This window comes from Xiphias gladius, chromosome 9 (assembly GCF_016859285.1).
Source record: "Xiphias gladius isolate SHS-SW01 ecotype Sanya breed wild chromosome 9, ASM1685928v1, whole genome shotgun sequence".
Lineage (NCBI taxonomy): Eukaryota > Metazoa > Chordata > Actinopteri > Istiophoriformes > Xiphiidae > Xiphias > Xiphias gladius.
The window spans coordinates 20254127-20277350 of record NC_053408.1 but is presented as its reverse complement, the minus strand read 5'-3'; the positions used below and the strand labels follow the sequence as shown (position 1 = coordinate 20277350).

Sequence of the window (23224 nt, the reverse complement as noted above, 5' to 3'; positions counted from 1 at the left end):
TCATGCAAGCTGGGAGGATGAGGGATCAACACTTTGTCAATCTTGGCATTAGGCTCCAATTTGAAAAACCACATGAGATGCGAGAGACTGGACATTCTGAGAAGAGCTCTGTTGGGATGATAAAGCTACTCCCTGAGCTGTTGGTTGAAGAGAGAAAGCGCAGCCATGTCTAAATCTCCTATCACTGACTCCATTCCCCCGCTGCACGTTACGCCACAGCGTTCTCTGCATTCTCTGATCAGAGTGGCAAATTGCCTCCACATTGTTGCTGGTGCAGGTTCTGTGAACTTTTCACATGGTGGGGCACTTGAATTATCGCTGATAGAGGCTACAGATATTCAGTCTACTAGCCCAGACTGTGGGGGCTGAGGTATTATAATTGAAAGGCCCCTTCAATAGCGATAAATAATGAAGTTTCTCCTGGGGCCATTAGGGGTTGGGGAAGGGAGTGTGTCGGATGGAGGTAGGTGTTCTCACATATATTGAGCCAGCCTGTTAAACCCCCGCTGAGTGAGGCGTGGAGGGAATATGATACGGGTGTGAAAACACAGGAGGGAGAGTCACTCACACTGCATCATTATGAATCAACCGGATCAGGTCTATGCATGACGTAACTGGTGTTACTGTTAGATGAGGTGCTATGTACTGACATTACAATATCAGTTATGAATACACATTAAAGGATCATACCAGTAGATTTACATGTTATAGCCCATGTAGTACAAATTATATATTCAATTCAATTTTATTTATATAGTACCAAATCATAACAGAGGTTAAAGAGAGTGAGACAGGAAGGGGAGAGAGGGGGAGACAGGGGGAGGGAAAGAGACAGAGCAGGTGGAAAGAGAACATTGCAAAATGCAGGTTCCCCATAAAGATGTATAATAACAATGATATGAAAAATAATTAAACTAATGATAACAATAATAATGATGAGACTAAATATAAGAATAATAATAATTGAAGCAGTGGGTGTTGAGCAGGCTCATGGGGGCAGTAGGTGGTTTGCAATCACAGATCCAGGCTCTGCAGCTCTGGAGGCAAAAATACCTGCATTAATGAATAAATGCGTATGAATGGAGAGGGAGAGGAGGAGATATGGACTTAACGTGTCATAGTTGGATGAAGCATTATTTGAAAATTTCAATGTATTTTTTAAAATGTTAATGTATTTTTCCAAACATTCCAGCAAACAATTTGTTTCCATTCATATTGTGAGAAAATGAGTGGATACCAACAGGCAATGATTGGTTTCCTATTGTTGCAGACTTGATGTTCACAGTAATGGATTAGAAAGTTTCAAAAGCCTAAATTAATGGAAAACCAATGGCTGCCTTTGTCTCCATTCATTTTCTGATAGTATGACCATACTGTTGAACCGTGCTTAAGATGTAATCAATCACAGTGAAGATCAAGTCTGCATTCAATTTGCCAGTTGCATAATCATTTTTAGGTACTGGAGTGCAGATTTTTAAAATTAATCCATGCCTGATTCATAATTTTCATAAGGAATGGAATGGAAACCAATGGCTGCAATAGTCATTTCTTTCCATTTTTATTATTTCAGTATAAATAAATTGTATCAGACTCACACTTGATGTTACTCTGATTATCATAGCCTGTCCTATGTGAGTATCTGAAGATAAATATTTTGAAGATACATTTAAAGATATAATTTGAAGAGACTATTTAGTTAATCATGTGACACTAAAACCACTGACACCAAGGCTTATGAAATTCTATGAAGGGTTTAGCAGGTATGTGAATCAGAGTGACCCACTCAGTCTGTTCTGTGTTAAGGGTTTCTGTAGGATGCATAATGCATTTCAATGGAAATTTCGTTTATTCACAGACTTTTTTTATGTAGCTGTTTTCAGGGAGAAACCTTAATCTTATCAGGGGTGGAAAACATAACGGCTGAGATCTTAGATTTAATAAAATGGGAAAATCACGACTGGTTGTTATCAGATTTTCATTACATGTTAAATATCACGACAGGCTCCTATCTGATGTTTAATAAAATGTATATATCTATTTGTAGCCAGAATGTAGTGCACTAGTAGTTAAGTGTCAGAACTACAAGTGCAGATTGGCAGAGGAGGAACATTGTCAAGATGCAAACAAACTGTTCTGTCCCCCAAACTATCCCTATGCATTCTTGCCATTCAAGTCAAATACTGCTGTCTATAGTTTATGCACACAGTAATTGGCACACCCTTGAAGCACCTTCAAATCAGGCAAAATTAGCTGCATGTTGCCGCTTCTGACAGATATGAGCTTTTCAATCCTCTTCCCAACTGAGGAGAGGAGTTTTCTGTGTCTTAATTACCTCACATTTGGCACAGTGCACTGCAGAGCTAGCGGGAGCTGTGGGGAGATGGGGCCTCAGCTGAGACACTCAGACAGCGGTTGGTGACAGAAGCCAGGGGAGGACGCAGTGGAGAAAAGGCTCCCAGCTAGCATGCCTGGGATGACAGGAGCGGTGGTGGAGGGGGCTGGAGATCCCTGAGGAGGAGCAGAAGAAAGAGGAAGAGCTAGCTCAAGGGAGAATTCCCCTCAGGCACATATGGCAGAATAGAAACATCCATATGCCGGTGTAAAACAGTGGATATTCAGCATGTCAATGCTCCCAGTCTCTCACTCCCTCCTCCTTTGGAGATACTGTGTACCGGCTAGTATGTTTTATTTTGCACACAACTCCAAATCCCCAAGGAATGCAGACATTAGTGGAGGCAAGACAAGGATGTTTCAGAAGCTTCAGACTAGGAATACAGTAACATGGTCAGTGTGTGGATGGAGCTATAAAAAACAGACACTACTATAGAATAATATAAGATGGACATTTTTATAATAAAGCTGCACTGAAACTGAATCGAACTGAATTTTGGTAAGAAATCAGTATACTGTATAAATCCTTGCTGTCAGTGACAGTAAACCCAACATTTCAATTCAATTTGCGCAATTGGTGTAGGCTGGAACTAAAAGTTGTTTTATTTAATATCACATCACTTCCAACAGCCTAACAGGCATTTTACCAGCTGCAGTTTTCATGTAAGCACGCCGTATGATACTCCGCAACGCTGTACGTTACTTTTTACACTACTCCGTATGGTACTCCGCATTTTATTCCACAAATGACTTCCTACATTCTGTGATTTCAATCAAAGAGCAATGTGCGGACTGCTGACATCACAGGGCCAACTCATGTGAGTCCTGATATTTGTCATCAAATCACATTAGCTGAAAGAAGCAGCTAACAGTAGCTAGACCCCCCTCTGTATATAATGCTCGACAACAATGACTCGGCAGGGCTTGAAGTACCACGGGAAGTACAGTGGAATCAGTGCTACATTAGCAAGCTAGGCTAACCAATTTCCACTTTCTGAGTGGAATACAAACTCATCAGAACAGTGGATTTTCCCAAGTTTTGAATGTCATTAAGGGGTCCATGGCTCAAATTGCTAATGTCAGATTGCTAGTGCTATGTGGACTTATAAAAAGGTGGTTATGCAGCTCTATGTAGTATGCAGCAATTGCTGTAGTGCCAACATAGTTTATATTTTGTATCACACTTTCCTACTTTCTTACTCTAAAAATGTGTTTTGGCTGAAAAATGGCTTCAGGATTACATCCACTGGCAGCAACAGACCAATCAAATGCCAGATTTAACAAAATCCTTTTAGCTGGTGTTGAGACACCACAGGGCTCCAATCACTTAAGGGCACTTATGTCCAGTTTTGGAGTATAAATCAGTATTTACAATTAAATCATCTAATGGAAATTTTCCATTAAATTTAATAACTCCATTTAGGGAGAAACCTAAAACACTAATGCGCACGTCTTATGCACAAGCAATTTCCAGCCAGTGTTTTCTCTGAGGTAGTTGATGGTGAAAAAACAAAAAAGGACCCTGCAGGGAGAGTTGACTCCTGCAGCTGAGGGCAATGAAGCGCAAAGGCTGACAGCGAAGCACTCGAGGTGTTAAGTGTAAAAACTGTTCCTGTATCCATGCTACCGCACGCTGCTACCCAAGCCCATATTTGCTTGCTCAGTCTATTAATTATAATAGTCAGCCGATTGTGGGCAAACCGCAGCAGTGACATGACACTGATGTGGGATGTTGTGATGCTGCAAAACATGGCTGTCCCCATAAACAGCTGGACCTGTTTTAGATGCTCTTTGTGTTCTCCTGACAATGAGCTTTCTAATGAGGCTTTATGTTGTAGCCTACCATGTACAGTTTCTGTCCATTTTACACCACACAAAGTAGATCTGCTTCATTTGTGCTCCCTTCGCTAAACTGCCTCTGTTCCCTTGATGTGCAATTGATCCATCTACTCAGAGCATTGTCTGTGCCAACCTGACCAGCGCCATCAATACTGCATCAGGTTCATTCTAAACAGCCCAGAACTCTTTTGCAGTCCGTCTACGGAGAGGTAATAAAATTCATGCCTGTCTTCATTCGCTGGGTGAGGAGACTCACATGGCAGCTGATGTCACCCTATAGCCTTGTTTTGCACAACGGAGGACAGAATAATTCAGACGCTTTCCTTGTGTGCCAGGAGGTGAGGTTAGGAAATGAAACAGTCAAAAAGTGACTTTTACATTATTAATCTGCTCAAATATTAATTAGTAATCTCCAGTAACTAGTATTTGGTCGTTTTATCACACTGAATCAGCCGTTCTGAGAAGATGAAATATTTACAAGAGAGTGAGTCAATATTTGCTCACTGGAAGTTAAATTGAACTGTCTCAAGAATTGCTTCTGAGTGCTTAAACCCACCCAGGCAGCGTAGGGAGTTGATACCATCCAGTTCTGTCCTCTGGACCACAGCTGGACCAGATTTCGGCCCAAAAGACTTTTCATTCTTCCCTCCTCCATCTCTCTCTTGACCATGGTGGTTTATGTGGCAGACGCAGCAATCTGGAGAAGCATGAAGATATTAAATTAAACCAGGAGGAATCAGCCATGCAGCTGCCACAAAGCCCCCTGGGAAATGTAGTAAAAAACGGAAACTGTTTCCAGACGATATCTAGAGTGCATGCTGGCAGCTCACTGACTTCAAGTCTTTTAGATAGCTCATTAGCCTTTTAGCTATAACTGAGTCCACAGACCCTAGTGGCGTTATGCTTGTGCTGAGGTTATACAATCTTGCTTTTAATTAAAGGCCTGAAAACATGATCTCTAAATCCAGAGTGTATATTGTTGTGACACAGAATGGAATTTGATAGTGATCAATACACTATTAGGGTTATGTGAAAGACTTAATGTCTAAATTGGTTGTTTTGGTTGATCCACCGCAGCAATGGGACCAACCAAGGGCATATCCTCTGTCTGAGGGCGTTGTGGCCCAGCTTGCTAACGATCTCATATGATGCAATAACCCTAGGCTGCCATTTTGGGGTATATTTTTAGAACACTAATTGAGGAAATGTCATTTTCCCATCCATGTGAATCATCTCAGTTTGACAAGCCACACATTTGCATGGTAGTAGATCTGAATGGCAGAAACTAGCAAGCCGGCTGCTGCTGTTTATTTAAATCCGAACAACCATTTGAATGTGGGGGAAAAGTTAAACCATCAACTGGTATAGATCTGTCGGATTCACAATGTGGAAGTCCAGCAGGCCATGCGTTGCCTTTAAATGTACTTTCACTCATATCTATTAAACAAAATGTTACACTACCAGTAAATTAGGCTATTATTATTCTCTTCATTAACGTAAAATGGCAGAAACTAGCAAGCTGGGTTGAACAAGATAATCATGACCCCAAAGAATCTGAGAAGTAATGTGTGGAAAGCTTTTGGACAGCATTGATGAGAAATCGTGAATTAAAAGCTGTTTTCAAAAAAAAAAATGCAGCTTAGCCTGTCACACAAGTGAGCCAGTGAATATCACATGAATTGTACAATCTGGGTTAGGATTGGGCTACATTGGTTGCCTTCAAATGTATTCGAACCATATATGTGTTTGTGACAGCCCTAATGGCCTAAATCTGTGTCTAAAAACAGGCTGGTATCAGTGGATGTTACCTCAGTTAAAGTGTCAAGCTAACACTTTGTCACTGTTGCCCTCTCTCATTACATGCATAGACTGGTCAAGGACAGCACAGACATATTCCTCCCAAAATATCTTTGACAGGTAACACAATGTCTTCCAGGAGACAGAATTTGAGTGATATTTCTAAAAGTTGTGCAGCCTCATTCATAAACAGCATAGGTGCTGTCTGTCCTTCACGACTTCCTTCACCTGGCAGTCTGATTGATAGGAATGCACATAATCTATTATTTTGGCCCATTGATTGAGCCCGGCAATCAAAGATCAGTGTTGTGGCAGAGGTAACTGGACCCTCCTATGAGACGGCTCCATCACACAGGCGCAAGCAGAGGTGTCAGCCTCCGGCTACTAATCACCCTATGCTGTGAGTTATAGCTAAGAAAGCAATCACAGGGGAAATGCATCATCTCAACAGACCCTCGATCTATCAACCTGACTCACTCTCATTTGACTGAAACGCATAGCAACGTGAAATATGACGCTTTGTCAAAGGCAGAGGGAGCTTGTTGGCTTTGCAGCTGCAGAATGTAATAATTAAACACACCCTTAAAAACTCCTTGTATTTCATCTATTAACATGCCCTGTACGTGTTGCACATTTCTGTAGCAGTTTCCCTGTGTAAACATTTCACGCTTGGCTCTGGTGCATAATTACAATGCTTCACCAGTTTATACAGACGTACAATATACTAACAGTTATTTTCCACTTCAGTCATCTTTCAATTTGTTTCCCCACATCATATCAACAGAGTAATGGTGCAAGATGAAAGAAATGCCTCACTGGCACACCAGCTACTAACTGTTTGTCAGAGAGTTTGCTGGGTTTCGCCCAAATAAAGGCCATAAGCAGGCGTCCTCAGTTAACCAATCCTCTTGACGGTTTGCATTATGAAGGGGAGCAGGCAGGATTCCCTGGATCTCTTCACAAATCGGGACATTTGAAATTGTTTGTTTTGCAGTTTTGGCTGTGCAGATGTAATTTCACACAGTGGGAAATGTTCCTTCTCCAACCAAAGGAGTCCTGGTTCCCATCACCTTGCAATCTGCGGGCTGGCCTCTTCCTGCCCTCTTCTCCAGAGTGCCTCTCCATAATGTAGCATGCTGTTAGTCTCAACAGGTTTCCAAAATATTTGCGCAAGCAGCCCTAGATTTGCTAAATCAGGAGTAAACCAAAGCTAGATGAAAACATCAAGGTAGAGCTGAAGGGGAAAAGTACACAGGACAGACAGACTTTCTTTCTGTCAAGCGCTAATGTGCCAGTTTAGCAAAGCAAAATGACCAACAATGACAAAAGGGGTCCTTCACCCCCATAAAAAATTCAGAAGATGATTTATGTTTTTGTACATCTAATGAATACAGTATTTGTCAGTTTGAAACAAATTGCCACTGCATCTCTGGAAATGAATTCTATGGATTTTCCTCTCGGCTCATTCTGGTTTTCTCTCAGCGAGGGTTACTACTTAATTAGATCGGTGGAAGGCTCTGTCAGATATCTCCCCTGCCACTGACTGAGGCTCGCCCTACCTTAGTCTCTCACGTAGCATACTGATCGCTTGACAGGCGCTTTAACCAATTAACTGACATCAAATCTGAAATAATGCATAAATACATTTTCACAAAGCCTGTTTCCACTTTTTTCTTCTTGTTGTGGAATGAGTCAGTATTTTTCAAGATTCCATGAAATTTTCATTTAAGTTTTACTGCTCAATAGATAATACAACAAACTTCATTTAAATTGAGATGCATTATAATTAAAACTAAATATTATATATAGGAAGGATTCCCACAGCATTTCATGATATTTTCATGCTTATGATGTTTTGAATGTTCGCTGATTATATCTGGAACAGAGCATACTCTGTCACAACTTTCGTTCTTGCCCAAAACTTTATCCTCAGAAAACAAATAAATAACCCCAAAAGTTATATGTGATCCTGGTATAACAAGTTTTTGCAGAAACTACATTATACAGTTCATAGAAAAATTCATTCACCCCCCTTGGCAGCTTTCATGTCGGGGTCAAGTTTTGACCAAAGAGCTCAGTTTTGGTCTCATCAGACCATAGAAGCTTCATCCAGCTGACCCAAGAGTCTCCCTCTGGTCTCCTGACAAACTGTGTGAGGTTTTTTTCAGTGTCTTTGTCTTTACCATTAAGCTGGGACTGGGGAAGCACCTGGAAATGCTTGTATAACGGTATGTATAAACTCTTCAGTCTGAGTCTCCAAAGCTTGAAACTTTTTCAGAATTGTCACAAGTCTCCTGTTGGCCCCCCTCACAACTCTTAGAGACGATTTACAGCTTTGTCATACCAAAACTGGACATTTTTGACAGAGCTGTTTTTATACTAAAGTCTATTGATTACACAAAAGTGATCTCTATTTAACTAATTATGTGACCTTTAACACCAGCTGGCCATGCTCGTGATGATTATGGTCACAACCAGGCTTGCAGCTCTGTGAAGCTGTACTTAGGCACAGTGGTGCTTTGAGGTAAATGCTAAGATCAGCAACATTCTCACAATGATAATGCTAACATGCTGTTGTTAAGCAGGTAGAATGGTCACAATCTTTTTCCAGTGTGTTAGCATGCTAACGGTAGATTAGCATAGAAACACAAAGAAAAGCTAAAGCTGATGGGAATATCATTAGTTTCGCAGGTATTTAGTTGTAAACTAAACTGTAAATTAAAATTTTGACCTGATGATGGTGTTAGAAGAAAGGTCAGAGGATCTCCAAAGTTATTACAGTTCATGCTGAGGGGAATATGAATGTATGATCCAAATTTCATCCAATAGTTCTTGAGACTTTTCACTCAACACAAAAATGTCAACCTCAAAGTGGCACTCGGGGAAAAGTCAGGGGCTTGGCAGACAAACATTGCCATGCCCAGAGCTTGCTGCTAGCATGGCTAACAAACAACATTAAATCTACTTTGATTCAATGCTGTAAAACAATTAAAACACGAAAACTTAATAGTGTGGTTTGTGTGAATTGAAAAAGAAAGAATTGCACAAAGAGCAAAGGATTTACTTCCCCGTGAAATCTAATCATCATGAATTATTAAAATGCCTGCATATGGTGCCATAAACGTCTTCCCAAGTTATCCCATCCCACCTATTTCCCTCCAGTCTGATCTGGCAGGCTACAAAATTAATCACAATTGCTCTGATCAGTGCAGCTGATGTGACTAGTGGCACTTTATTGAAATGTTAATAAAGCCATATTCAGCGGTGCACTATTCTCGGCAGGAAGTCCGTAGCCTGTGGCTGCTCACTAAATCTCAATGACTTCATTAACTCATTACCATGAGTCACGGCGTGCAGTGCCAACAGCAATTAAAACAGAGCAGAAAAGAGAGGTGTCCTTGGGCCACTGTTCTGCTTGTGAGACTGACAGGCTTTACTGGATGTAGCAGGATGGTTGACGTATCAATAGGTGCCAAGGTGCCTTGAATGGCCTCAATCAATATTCAGATTTGTTTCACTCACACCTCGTGCCTGGTGCAAATTTTTGCACACATTGTCAAGTGTCGTCGGCTTTTGTGCTTCAGGTTGTTTGGCAACACTGCTGTTGAAGCAGGATATCCTTTCTTTCGCATCCAGGAATATGGTGTGCCTCTGAAGATTCTGAATTTTTAATGGTAAAAAAATTGACTTTTGAACTCATTGTTATTGAAAAATTACCAAAAGCTAAACAAAGTGTGAATTGGTGAAAAAATCCTAGAGGGCATGAAAAGTCACCAAGATTTTCTCCCAGTACAGTGAAGACTGGTTAATATTCATCCAGATCTTTTCTCTTTTTATTCCATATTCAACCAGGAGGTCAGAGGAGACAGAAAAATCATAACACACAATGAATGTGTCAGGGTTTTAATTCAACTCTCTCTTCTGTCTTTTGTAGAAACACATTTCTATTCATGAAGCCAAACCTCCGTAGTCATGACACTGCATACTTATGTTTCTTTTGTAAAACTCCGGCAAATTGGTAATTAAATTGCAACTGTGGGCTCCTGTCCCTTATGCAGACTTAAAGAAGCCTTTATCTTAGCAAATGACTGACAGTTGATTATGAAAAACCCAGCATTTCTTTTTTTTTTTTCCTCCTGCGTGAAGACAGTCCACCCACACCTTCTTCTTTTGTGAGCACAATTGTTATGGCTCCATTGTTAATGAGTTTAGAATTAACTGGCTGTAATGACTGGAGACTGGATCCCCTGTTGAGCCTGATTGTGCTATTGAATGGGGAGCTGCAGGAGTAATGTATGGAAGGATGTGCACACACTTTGTGGTCAGGTATCTGTGTCTGTTGCTTGCTCGGTGGGCAAAATGCAAGTGATGCCAGAACTGGGAGGGTTTTCAGGACAGCTACGCCTCAATGCTAGGTGCTGCTGTAGAACCTAACATCAGGTGTCATCCTGTGGGCATTCATCTACTTTAGGCGATTAGTTTTATTGAGATTTTTTGATATCCATCTGACATCAGCTGCTAAATCGGTGGCCTCAGTCAGCTGGGGTCATTAGACTCTGCCCAAACTAATCCACTACATTCTGTATTAGTGCTATTAGCTCATCTGAAGACATTTACTTGGCATTAAAACAGATGTGAAAACATTTGTAAAACAGTTGACTGATATTTCCTTTCTGTGTCATGTTGGCCTGAAGCTCGTTCAGTATCAGGTAGTGTGATGGATTACAGATACACAGTCTACATCCACAAGACAGCTGATTTTTAAAACTGCTTACATATAGAAATAATGTGCATCCACACTTGCCTTTTCAGGTTCTTTTTGTAAAGTTGTCTGTCCACACTCAAACACCTCAACAACTAAAAGAAACTAGTTCTGGTTTGGGATGTGACAGTTACAGCCTGGTTTCCCCCTGAGGTGCAGCTCCATTTTAGCCCCTACTGCTCTCTTCGATCACCTAAACATTGTTTTAATTCAGATGAACTCATGACTTAGTATTTCTTATTTTTCTCTTTCTGTTGTCAGACAACAAAACAAGTGTTTAATAGTAATTTGACACTGGTTATCAAATATCACTTGTTAAAAAGCAGTAATTCCTGCAGCGAGACATCGGTCATGTCACTGTTTTAAAATGAAAAAGTTGAAGAATAACATAAATACAGCTTAATGACAACTCCTTTATTGCTTCTTGCATTTAGCATTTTAAACTAACTTACATTTTCAAGTTACAAAAATGCCAGCTTGGTGTAGGCGAGAAAAACGTGTTTTTGAATTTAGCCATCTTACTTTGTATGTACTCAAAGTAATGGTTACTTATTCCAGTAACTTTCTGTTATTTCCACATTATGTGGGTTTACTTTTTGCAGGAGCTGGCGGGAGGGTTGATATCAGTCTTGTTTCTGCGTGTTGAGTGGAGTGACGGAACTGGACATGTTAGCTTGCTGCGGTGGCATGCGGTGTGGGGGGGTTAGCTAGCCTTTGCTAAAAGAGGAGAAAATATGCCTTCTGGAAACTCCCAAGTTGTCTTATTTACATGTTGTATCTTGTTAGCTGGCTAGCTAGGCACTGTTAAGCCTACATTAAGGAATAAATTGGGTTTCGAGAGTTGGGTGAGGGTGTGAGTGTGTGTGAAACCTGCAGCTTTACTGTGAAGGTACTGGTGGCTTTAGAGTTGCTGGAAGGACCTGGGCTGAGCAATGGAGAGTAATGTAATGACCATTTCAAGCTATTTCTGCTGTAAGTAACTAGCCAAACAATGTCCATTTCAAATGACGTTTTACTCCAAGGTTGCCCCCCCTACCGGGGCTGAATCACTGAGAAGTGCCTCGGGATTGAGGCAAAGGTCACTATTGCCCATTTACAACATCCATAACCGCTCGAGAAAGGCTAGCTGTAATCAGTGCTTAGCAAAAAAAGAAGGAGTATTAAGTACAGTGTAGCAGACTAGCTGGATTTTGGAGGCCTTTTCTCAGTACCTTTTCTGCCTCCTTCTTCTCCTCTTCGTCTCTTCTTCTCTGTCCTGCAGCATAATTCTCTATAATGAGCTTGTGGACAGAAGATGAGATATGATTCTTGGAATTAAAACAGCATTTTCTACTTTGATCATCCAGCAATGTGTGAAGTACTGAAATAAGACTCTCCCCTTCTTTATCGAATCTTTGCTCTCCCTCTCCCTCTCTTAATCTTTTCCTTGCTCGCTCGCTCTGCTCTATCTGAGCTTGGGGGATGCTGTATGAGATGGAGAGTTAATGAAGAAAGCTTTTTTTCTCCCTTGCAAGAAGACTGGTAAACTCCGGCAACTTTGTACTCTGCTTTTGTTAATCGCGTCACGATCGGCTTTCATGCTTTACAATCTCAACCCCTGAACTAGTTAAGCATAAATATTTAACATCATTATTTTCAAGCCCCAGAGAATATGTTTTAAGCAATTGCATAAGATGCTACACAAATGAATCAGAACTATCTTTTTGCTCTTAAAGTTGGCTGAACAGCTTTCTCTGTGGAAGAATCCCAGCGACATCATCCCTTTTCATTCCGTTTCATTACACACCATCTTATTTTACATCACTTACAGGCAAAACAGCAGTCACTCACCCCCGTCGCTCTCATGCACACAAGTGCCCTTGTCTTCATAAACTGCAAGTGAGGTGCAACATTGTCAAAAAGCCATTTAAGATGCTATCATCTAATATGGAGGCTGACGTGGGCTGGTGCTGGCAGCATGGTTATGTAAGCAGCTTTCTCAGGGATTGATAGCAATCCAACACACCCAGCAGGGGAGCGGTGATATGTGTGTGTTTATGTGTGTGTGTGTGTGTGTGTGTGTGTGTGTGTGTGTGTGTGTGTGTGTGTGTGTGTGTGTCGGGTGAGGGACGGGGAGTGTGAAACAAATCACACATTCAGTATGCTACATAATATTGCACCCAGTGTTTTGCCACAGGTACAGAAAGATTCACTCCTTCGTGCCAATTGATTTGTTAATATGCTAATGCAACGTGATTAGTGAAGCAAGAAACCGAGCGCGTCTTCACTCAGTAAGGTGTTGATTGAAAGAAATCAACAACTGGGGTGGCAAATGAGAAAAGAAATACACATTCTGGAAATCAAAACTTTAAACTCTATATTATAAGTACGGGCCAAAGTATATTTCTAAAGGATAGGTTTGAATGTTTTTCATGTTAATCTTAATACAGTACTCATGTCATATGCACATTGAAAGAGTCCTTTCCATACTGTCAATAAACTTACAAATGACTAGTAGACACCCTTCAGTTTATCTAACTAAGACTGCTGAAACCAATATTAACTCTGTCTTGGTATTATTTTGTGTATTGTGGCTGTAAGTAACTCTAACCTGGAAACATGGCAACAACACTACAACTAGCCCAACAAAGAAGAAACAGTCAAAAACAGACATGACAGGTTGTAAACAATTTAACAGTTTAGCCAGATTATCTAAATCACTTTATTTGGAGGTTAAACCTAAACTGAGTACACTCAGAAATGTGGGTTATAATTCCTCATTGCACAGTAAAACTGTGTGCAAAACAATGGCCAGTACAGCAGGTCAACGTTGAACCAGAAAGACAATGATAATTGTGTACAATGAAAAGTTAATTGGGTGATAATTTTACCATTTGCCTTCATTTTCTTTTCCAAATGAGTCTGGCTAACTTAGGGTTTTTTTTATAAACCTGTCTGAGTATCTGACTGCTTGTATTTCTTGCCACTGTAACTTCAATTGAAATAATCAGTCAAACTTTAATTTAAATTTAAACAATTTAAACTCAGGAATTAATTAAAATGCAGGATAAGATTCAATGAAAATGTTACTTTTTACCTCACTAAATAAAGGACACAGTACTTTTTGTATTAACACTGAATATTGCACTGGATGTAAATTGTTAGGTGCGGAGTCATCCAATAAGGATATAATTACTAGGGATACTGTTTTTTATTATTTTGTTACTGTTTTACTTTTTTTTTAGTAATGATGCCATGTTCCCAGATCTCAGCAATCGACTTATTGCTGCTGAAACAAATGGTAACCAAAACCACGAAAATAAGATCCAAGCTGTAATAAACTGGGAGTATCCTTTAAATCATGAAATTCCTGCTTCTCAGACTGTTGAGCAGTAAGCCAGTAAAAAGGTGAATTATGCTAACAGCAGCTGCACATGCTACACTGAAAGCTCCGAATTAGCACATTACAAGATACATTTGTGGCAATGAATTAATGATCAGTTGTTTTTGAATGTGGTGTGAGTTCCCAGGCTCATAAGTTCAATGCAACGGCGCCATTAGCAAGCAGGGTTCATGAGATATTACATATGCTACGTTGTGTGTTAATATGAAAAGCAAGAGTATGTGTGGTCTTACAGTCATAAAAAACCATTTAGCTTTATTGCGACATACATCACAGTATGGCAGCAGCCCCTGGAGTCCATATTTCCAATAATGTAGCCTCAACATCACTGAAATGCCCATTACTATCAATGAAACTCACAGCTATGATTGTTTAATGAAGTTTTAGCAAACTGGCTTTAATGCTGTGGCTGACTGGTGTGAGTGTATATATATATATATTTATATAGTATAAAGATCAGAGTGGGACCAAACGCTTTCAAATGCACACAGTTTCCTACAAAATAGTGAAGTTCTTATGGCTGTATATGGTTCTTGAAGACTCATAAAAAGGTCCTCTTACCTTGACTCTATGTATATTGTGAACGCATGACACGTTTGCAGCTGATATTTGAGCGGGCTGACTCCACAACATGGATTTCAGGAGATAGCCCTGCTTATTTGTCAAGGCCAACTGGGGTAAAGGTGGCTGGAAATGCAGCGGAGCCCTTGTAGAACGCGTTACCTTGGGCTGAAAATCAGAGCAAACATTGTTAAGTCCTGATGTCGGGCATGCTGGCAAGTAGATTTGCCAGTGGGAAGGAGGTCTCCTCAGTGCACTGTCTCCTCTGCAGCTTTTCACTCGCAGCTGTCTTTCCCCTTAGTGATGCTGCACCAGAAAGTCAGGAATTCTGCCTGTAACTGCCAACATCACTCCTTCTGACTACATGTAGGCGTAGCAGTTGACTGTAAAAACACAGTCCTATTCCAATTAAGAAGCATCGCCAATGCTGTTTACAGCTGAGATGCCAATTACACTTCTGTCATTTGTATCCCTGCTTGAAAAGCGTTGTCTTTATAAATTCCATCCCTCCACTGTTACTTTTAGACATTTTGATTTGTCTCCACACCCTGCAATACAAGAAAATTGTGTGTCCAAATAACTGACTCTTTTACATGGCAATGCTGTGATGAGATGATCGTATGCTTGTGCAGTGCTGAGGGGCAATGCTGAATCCTCCTGTAGCACTCTTCAGCCTTACAAGTTTCTGTTGACTAAAACACTGCACATTTCACAAATACACTGCATAATGTTGAGTCAGGAGAACTGTAACTAACGCTTGGGGATCAAGGTTTCCTGTCACATTTTGCTTCTAAATAACTGCGGACGCACACTCAGATGTGTGACAGACCATAAAGGGATCAGTTTGGTCTTTTGCAGCCTATATAGCGGGGTCACAAACAGATGAATTACCTGCACTACCTCAACCAAACCTCAGGGAAAATGGATGGTTTAAAGCAGCTACACATTTTCCCAAGCCTTACACCTGAGTTCACTTGTTCCACCATGTCCCACACTACATGAAATATGTCTGCATCGTCCTCATTATCCCCCCTCACCAGGCATGAGGCATCAGATATGGACCAAACAAAGGCTACAGGAGATAACAGAGCGTGTCCACTGGCGGAAAACACTCCACAGCCATCAATATGGCAGCCTTGCATTACATGTCTGATGGATCTATCAAGCCATTGATTAGTTATTGACTGGAATAACACTCAAGGTCATCTAGCAGGAATCTCCAGTTGCTCTGCTTAACATAGTACAGTAAAAAGTTAATGTCAGTGGTCTTTTCTGTTCTTCCAAGGTGCAATGAGTGCAGATTTCAATGCCTCATGAGGTCAAAACGACCATAAGAAATCTACGGGGGTTTATCAAGAGCTGCTGATCAATACCAGTGCATGGAGGCCCACGGCTGTTAATATTAAAATCATTTGGTAAAACTGAAAGCAGGTAAAGACAATAAATACCTTTGCGTTTACAATTAAAGGCTAATTGTAAATGCTCATGTCACAGTAGCACAGATATAGAAGAGCGATAAAGTCAACAAACTGACTTAGTAATTACACAACATCATCTATCTAACATTAGATAGCATTAGCTAACATTAGGCACTATAGGCAACTGGCCCTACCAGACCAAGTAAGGCTGAAATAACAAAACCCCTGATAGTACTGAATTGAGTGAGGGTGCATTTTATTACTTTAATGAACAATAAATACTCAAGATCCCAGGTTCTTAAAGTGCTCTTGTTTCAGTGAGGAAACGATGTGTACTACAGTGGATAGAATACAACACACTGTGTTTCAGTACTGAGATGTGCTGTATACATACTTCTCTCACAGTGGATTTCATGTAAACTGCTATTATCCCGCTGTTAGCAGAACGCTTATGTGGAAAAATCTGCAATTCACGCTCATCAGTATATCTATAGCGACAGCAACGCTCCCCCCTCTTATTATTAACGTACTCCAAACTATAAAGGCTCATTTGGTCAGTGTGTTTAAGGTCAAAAGTGGTGCGTAGCATTCAGACCCAGAACCGCGGACCGCATCCCTGTAGCTGCGTGCTGCTGTGTGGGAGGCGGTGACAATGAGAAGCTGATGGTAAATCGATAGTGATGGATCAAAGAGCCGCATGGCTGGAGCCCTGTGGTATCAGGGTGCGGGGAACAACGGGGACTTTTTACACCTCCTCCCTTCTTCTCATTATCCTCTTCTCTTCTCCTCCTACCCAAATTCTCTATCTTCATCTTGTCTTCTCCCACCCTTGGTGACAGTTTACGTGTGTGTGTCTGAATGCGTGTGTGCATGAGAGACAGAAACAGAGAGGTTACTTGATGCTTTGTGTCATGGTGACAGGTGGCATCAGCCAGTAGCGGATGTGAGGATAAAATGTAACACAATCGATTTCCAAGCACTAAAATTGTTCTTATTTCCAGCAGCCTTCTACACTACGTGTTTTGACATATCTGTTGCTGTAAAATGTGGGAACTGTTTGACTTATAAATGAGATGTTATTGATAAAATGATGCCTTTATACTATTGTCTAATGTTGGAGTGAAACAAATGCCCATTGTCACAAAAATTGACATTTTTTTAATAACCAAGAGTGGTGTTGTGTATTGTTGCATTACAGCACAAAACAGTAACTGCCGGTTGTTCAATATGACTGTATTTCTCTGTTATATTACCATACAAGTAACACAATATAATAAATACCTACTTGGTTCTGTTTTCTAGGAGAAAAACATTGGCCGGTCCGCTCACAGAGTCACCATGGTAGGGATGGCTGTTCTTTGTTCAAGGGTCAAAGCTGCCTCTAACCACTTCTTTATTTCTGTATTTTTTTTTTTGAACCAGTTAATGATTAATAGTGGTAATCAGAAGTAAGATCTGGTTCCTGATTAGTGTTTGGAGGCAGCTTATACCTGGAGTGTTAAATGTAGTGCAGTGCCTCCGTGTTGACCTCTATCTATCTATATACCTAACCTATGTATTTTCCCTTTGACATTTAGCTTTCCTGTCTATGTGATGAGTTCATGTATGCAGTCTGGTTTGTGTGTGCTGGTTTTAGGGGTGTAACGGTACAAAAATTCCCAGTTTGGTATGGTTTGGTAAAAAATGTCTCTTAAGACATGTTTATAGCTTATTTAAACTTAACTTAAAGGGGGAGTTTGACATATTGGGACTCACTTTCAACTTCTTGTCAAGACTTAGATGAGGATATAAAGACCACTCTAATATTTGTGTGTTAGGAACAGAGCTGGAGCCAGGAAGTGATTAGCTTAGCATAAAGACTGGAAGCATGACGAAACAGCTAGCCTGTATTGTTCCAAAGTTCAAAAGTACACCGACCAACAAGCTGACTAATTAGCTTTTTCTATTCCATATGTTTAATCCGTACACGAACAGAAGTGTAAAAATAACATTTTGTGGTTTTACGGGGAGTCAAGTACTGGCACATTTTTTTGGTGAATAAACAGAAGCAGTGACTTCCCAGAGTCTTGTCACCATGAAGTTGCCAGACAAATGCTAGGCAGATTAATCTGCCTAGCATGGAATCCTGAAGTTCCATTTATTGGTAATTGTAACTGCCAGGGCACTAGATATATCTCATTAAAATGCACGTTAAGGAATACTATAGTGGGCCTAAAGCCCTGTAATAGACCAATACTACTGCAAATATTTTATGATTGCGCGCTTGATTGTTTCCAGAGAAATAACATCCTTCAGCTACAGTTCAAGCATAGCATGCTTAATTGTTTCTGTTTCCGCAGACATATATTGCTCAGCTTCCGTTCCACAGGTTCATACACAGTATTTCTCCGATCAACCACTCTTTGTGAGGTGTCACTGTAACTTAATGCGAAACCGCAACAATTCTGAGCATTATCTTTTTTCTGCAGTTTTTACTATATATATCCAGGGGATAACCCAGCTAGCATGGTCTCTTAGAGACAACATGTGATGTTCTTTGGAAAATATATTCCCCACGTACTACAACGTAGACAGAATTAGACAGTACTATGCACATTCTACGGTAAACTGAACCAAACGTCCTGTACCCAACAGTTCAGGCAAATACACATACCGTTACACCCCTGGTTCTGTTTAAATCAATTGTGCAATGATGTGGGCTTGCCTACAATGAAACATTGTGAAGAGGAGATTTCTATTGCACAGTTTTTGTTTTCAGCTAACATGTCAATTCTGTGAGTAGAGTTTGGGCCTAATTAATTAAAAAAAAAAAAACAACAAAAAAAACTAACCAAACTAGGGCATAGTGTCTGTAAACAAGAATATTCTGTACCTCTTGATGTTTGTTGCAGCTGGCCCACATTGCATTTTCTTTTCATTGTGTTGTGCCTTAAAACCCAAATGGTCCCATTTCACTCCGCTGTTCTAATTTCTGCCTTTTGAAATGTATGTTTTGAACTGTATTTCTGAAGCTTTTGCTATGTGTTGTCCACTTTACTGAAATGAATGTCCTAACCTCTATGGTGTGCGTGGTCTCCGACTCTGTCCTTCTCAGTGGAGAGGAGGGCTGGTCTATAAAGGCATGGATAAAGGCAGTTTTGATGATGTTACTTCTTTTATTTTAAGAAGACATCAGATAAATCTGTGCTTATCCTTGCTTACGATATACGGACCCTCCTCTTCCTCCTCTACCTCTTCCTCGCCCTCCGCCTCCTCTCAAAGGAAGTCTGCTTTTCAACAGCCCACAAACGGAGTCGGTTGGTATGTCAATCAAGTGTTTAGAGAAATAGCTTTTTTATTAGAGTATTATTCACACGATGTGACATCGGTTGAAAATGCTATACTGTTACATTGTTTGTTTTCAGCAAAGAGTATTACCTTTAAACCCTATGAGTCAACTCGGCTTTGTAGTGAGAGAACAGTGAAACCAGACAAGCTCTGCAGGAACATCACAAAGCACTACTTCAAAAAAAAGGATCTCTTATTGCCTTTTAACACACAGGGTTACGATAGTCCATGGTGGGTTCACTGTCTATCACATTTCAAAATGAACTGGATATGAAGTCCTTCTCAACCTCCTGCCCTTCCCCGTCCCTGCTGAGACTATCATGGCACATTTGTAAAGCTGGAGAGGCAGTGACATGTCAAGTAACTACTTGGCCTTTGGTGTCTTGGGGGTGATTGTGAGTTATGAGATAAAGAGCGATACTTACTGGCAATGTGGATTGAAACAGTCTGGACTGGGATTTTATTGCACTTAAAAGAACACAGGAACTTTGCAATCTGCAGCTCTACGGATTCTCATTAATGGTGTTATCTGTGAACCGATAATGATATCAAAGTATTTCAATGCAGCTATTAATTTCAAACGATTCAAAACGTGTGTTAATTGATTTTCACTCATTAGCCGACATGAGATGTAGGTTCTCTGACAAGCCCAGCAATCCAGCAATAAACTATATTAAAAGACTTTAGCTATACAGATGATCATGACAGTATTACAAAATTGTATAACTAGAATCAGATATACTCTAAAATAAAAGCCTCTAATTTTACAGCTGTAAATCAGCAGGTAACGCTGTAGTGGTAACTAACTTCTAATACAACTTTTTTATGTTTCAGTACTTGTTAATAGTGTTTCTTACCACATACTGCTTTCATATTTCCTGCACCTCCAGATACACCTCCAGAGAAATGTCACCAATTCTCCAGTTCCACTCAGCTCTACAGTGCACTACCTGCCCAGCACCAAGTGGCCAATAGAAAACGTTAGCTGCTAGCTGGTGAACATAGAGGAGTGGTGCTATAAAAGCTTGATACCAGAGCTTAAAAGACAGCGAATACTTGACTTACATCTTAAGGCCACCAGAAACACAACTCCAAATTAATGATGATCATGCTGCGTGCGTACGTTTCCATGCACCTGTTTTTATGTACATTTTTGGGGGAGAAACGCAGGAAATTAGAAAATAAGTTTTTGATTTTATAAGTATCGATAAAATCAGTGGAATCAGACTTAGGAAATAAATCATGAAATCCATTAAGCATGTGGCTAACATGTCCACTGAAGTCTCCGCTCCACTGTAGAGATGAAAAATTTGACTTTGATTTGACTGGTGATCTTTTCTTCATCTCATTGTGCCCTCTTCCTCTTTAGCTCAACTCCTAATCTTTGCATAACAGCAGTGCATTTGCATTTTCTTTTGCAGATTTTCTGGAAATTCTGTGAAAAATCTCTCTTAAATTTGGATGGAAAGTTAACTCATGTCTGTTGGATGTATAAACAGGCAACTGTTTGCTAACACGTTCAACATATCAACTTTACAAGATATTTATATGTCGAACTGCCAGGACGTAACACCAAACAACACTGTTGTAAAACTAGAGGCTAGAGTAATATTGAAGCGACTTTATTTAGGATTTGAACATTTGTGGTATCAGGAAAGGCACTTATGGCTGAAAGAAATACACACCACTACTCCCCTCCCTCCCAACAATAGGTGACCCTGACAGAAATGGGCTGAAATCAGCACAGATTTTATGCTGAGTTCATGAACGTGGACTTGAAAATCCTTTCGGGTTATTTCAGTCTTACACTTGCATATTGTCTGATGTTGGGAGCTGAGTAGTTTCTTGATTATGTTTTCTTTTTCACATCATATTAAAATTTAGATTTTTATGTTTGTAAATTCGGATCTTTGGGAATTATTTCACTTTATATTATTGACACCTTTGATACCAAGCAGTCAAACCTCTTATACTGTAGTTTTGTACTACTGTTTAGGCTCAAAGATATTGCTTCTAAACTGTGTTCCCAGAGCTTTTAAATTGAAATTTGCTCTATTGGAATAAATGTAGTTAAACACAGTATTACCTAAGCAGGTTGCACAAGGTTCACAGTGTCAGTAAGTGCTGTTTCATACCTGCTGATGAAGTTTACGTTTCTGTGGGTGGCGTTCTTTTCGTTGTCATGGTAGCTCTTGCTAATTATGCAAACCACTCAGTTCTACTTTTACTTCTTCCGAACAAGTTGCAATTACACAAGCTTTTCTAACTATAGGTTGAATCATATCAAATGGCGACAGCAACGAAGTAGACATTTATTATTAAAATGAGACGCTTACTTAAAGATATAGGTTAAGTCTTTTGTCAGGGTAAATCCATGTTTTAAGTCCAAACTCCGACTCACAGTAGCCATTCAGTTAAGAATGAGAAGTGGAAGCTAAAATTAGCTGAGCTAGAAGTGCTATAAATATAACTTATAAGCATTATCACCAGTGCTGCAATTGGGTCAGAGTTAAGCCTCCTGCTCAACCAGTGAAATCAATGAGGAGGTGGGAGCCATTTCTATCCAGGGGCCTAAAGCTTTGTCCCCTACTAACCGAGTGAAGTGGGGCTATTATGGCAGTTAACATTTAGAGATTAAATGTGAACACTCTTTGTCACTTGTTAAATGTCAAGCCCACGGTGGCTCCCCTTTCCTCCGCTTCCTTTGCTGTGAGAGGAGAGCAGGGACGTGTTGGTAGCACCAGGCTGTCAACAGAGCCAGCGGGACAGAGACATCCACATTCATATCTGTCACACACATCTTGCACACATACGTGCAAACACACACATGCACAGCGCACTCTGTACCCCCTCTACCACCACCTCCACCTCTGGGCCTTTCATAACTCCAGTAGCTCCACTTGGCAGGGCTAATGGGATGGAAGGGCTGTTGGTTTTAGAGAGGGATGTCATGAGGAGAGTGGAGCAGGGAGCTGAGGATGGTTTGCTAATAGATCAGGGGAGGGCGATGTGGAGTCGGGGGGTGGAAGGGTGGAGGGTTGCCTTGTGTTCACTGGCCCATGTTGCTGTTTCTTTCCTTTTTTCATCCCAGTGCCCCACCACACCCCCCACACTTTTATTTCTCTTATCTGCTTTTACCCCTAGTTTATCCTGTATCCCCTGTATTTCTGTCTCCCCAGCTCTTTACTTACTTGTCTCCCCCACTCCTCCCCCTCCTCTGTGTTGTTGAGTGTTACAAAGCCTTTAGGGCTTCCTAAAGTTGTCTTTATTGTCAAGGCTTTGTGGTCAGTCTGTGTCCACCATAATTTTTTGTCACATCTAATTACAGAACAGTGGAAGGATTTCCTGCTTTTAGATGCTTATTCACATTTGGTGCATAAAACATATTCTGCTGAAGGATTTCCCTTTTTTGAAATCAAACTTGCAAGTCTAATTATGAGATTCACCTTATGCATCATGCCTAATATTTAATGAAATGAAAAAAAAAGTGTCTCAAGGAGTCAGTATTCTTAGAGTGCTCATTAGATCATCAACCGGTGCTCAAAACCTGGCTGCATGCAAAGACTGGTCATGCGCATGAAAATGTACTTCTGTCTGACCTTCTCTCTAAAACTCTTCATTCTTTATACAACTACTTCCGTGAAAGTAGTTGTATAAAGTCACCTTCTTTGTGTAAAAATGAGCACAACACTGTGAATACCATCAAGGAGAGATTGTCCTATAGTGTGTGCCTTTTAACCCCATTTT

General features: G+C 40.5%; 1 protein-coding gene and 1 long non-coding RNA gene across 2 annotated transcripts in view; one reads left to right on the top strand and one right to left on the bottom strand.

Annotated features, from left to right (window-relative positions):
- Nucleotides 1–23224, top strand: part of LOC120794509 (protein shisa-6) — a 60318-nt gene that overhangs the window by 21623 nt on the left and 15471 nt on the right. Inside the window, exon 4 of the mRNA XM_040135633.1 lies at nucleotides 17453–17491. Coding sequence (XP_039991567.1) covers nucleotides 17453–17491 — 39 coding nt within the window. The remainder of the gene's footprint in view (nucleotides 1–17452; nucleotides 17492–23224) is intronic.
- On the bottom strand, nucleotides 1016–21794 carry LOC120794510. The gene is made up of 4 exons (XR_005708129.1): nucleotides 21613–21794; nucleotides 4787–4927; nucleotides 2333–2508; nucleotides 1016–1053 (listed from the first exon to the last, which is right to left on the bottom strand). It is a non-coding gene; the product is annotated as an uncharacterized LOC120794510 (long non-coding RNA).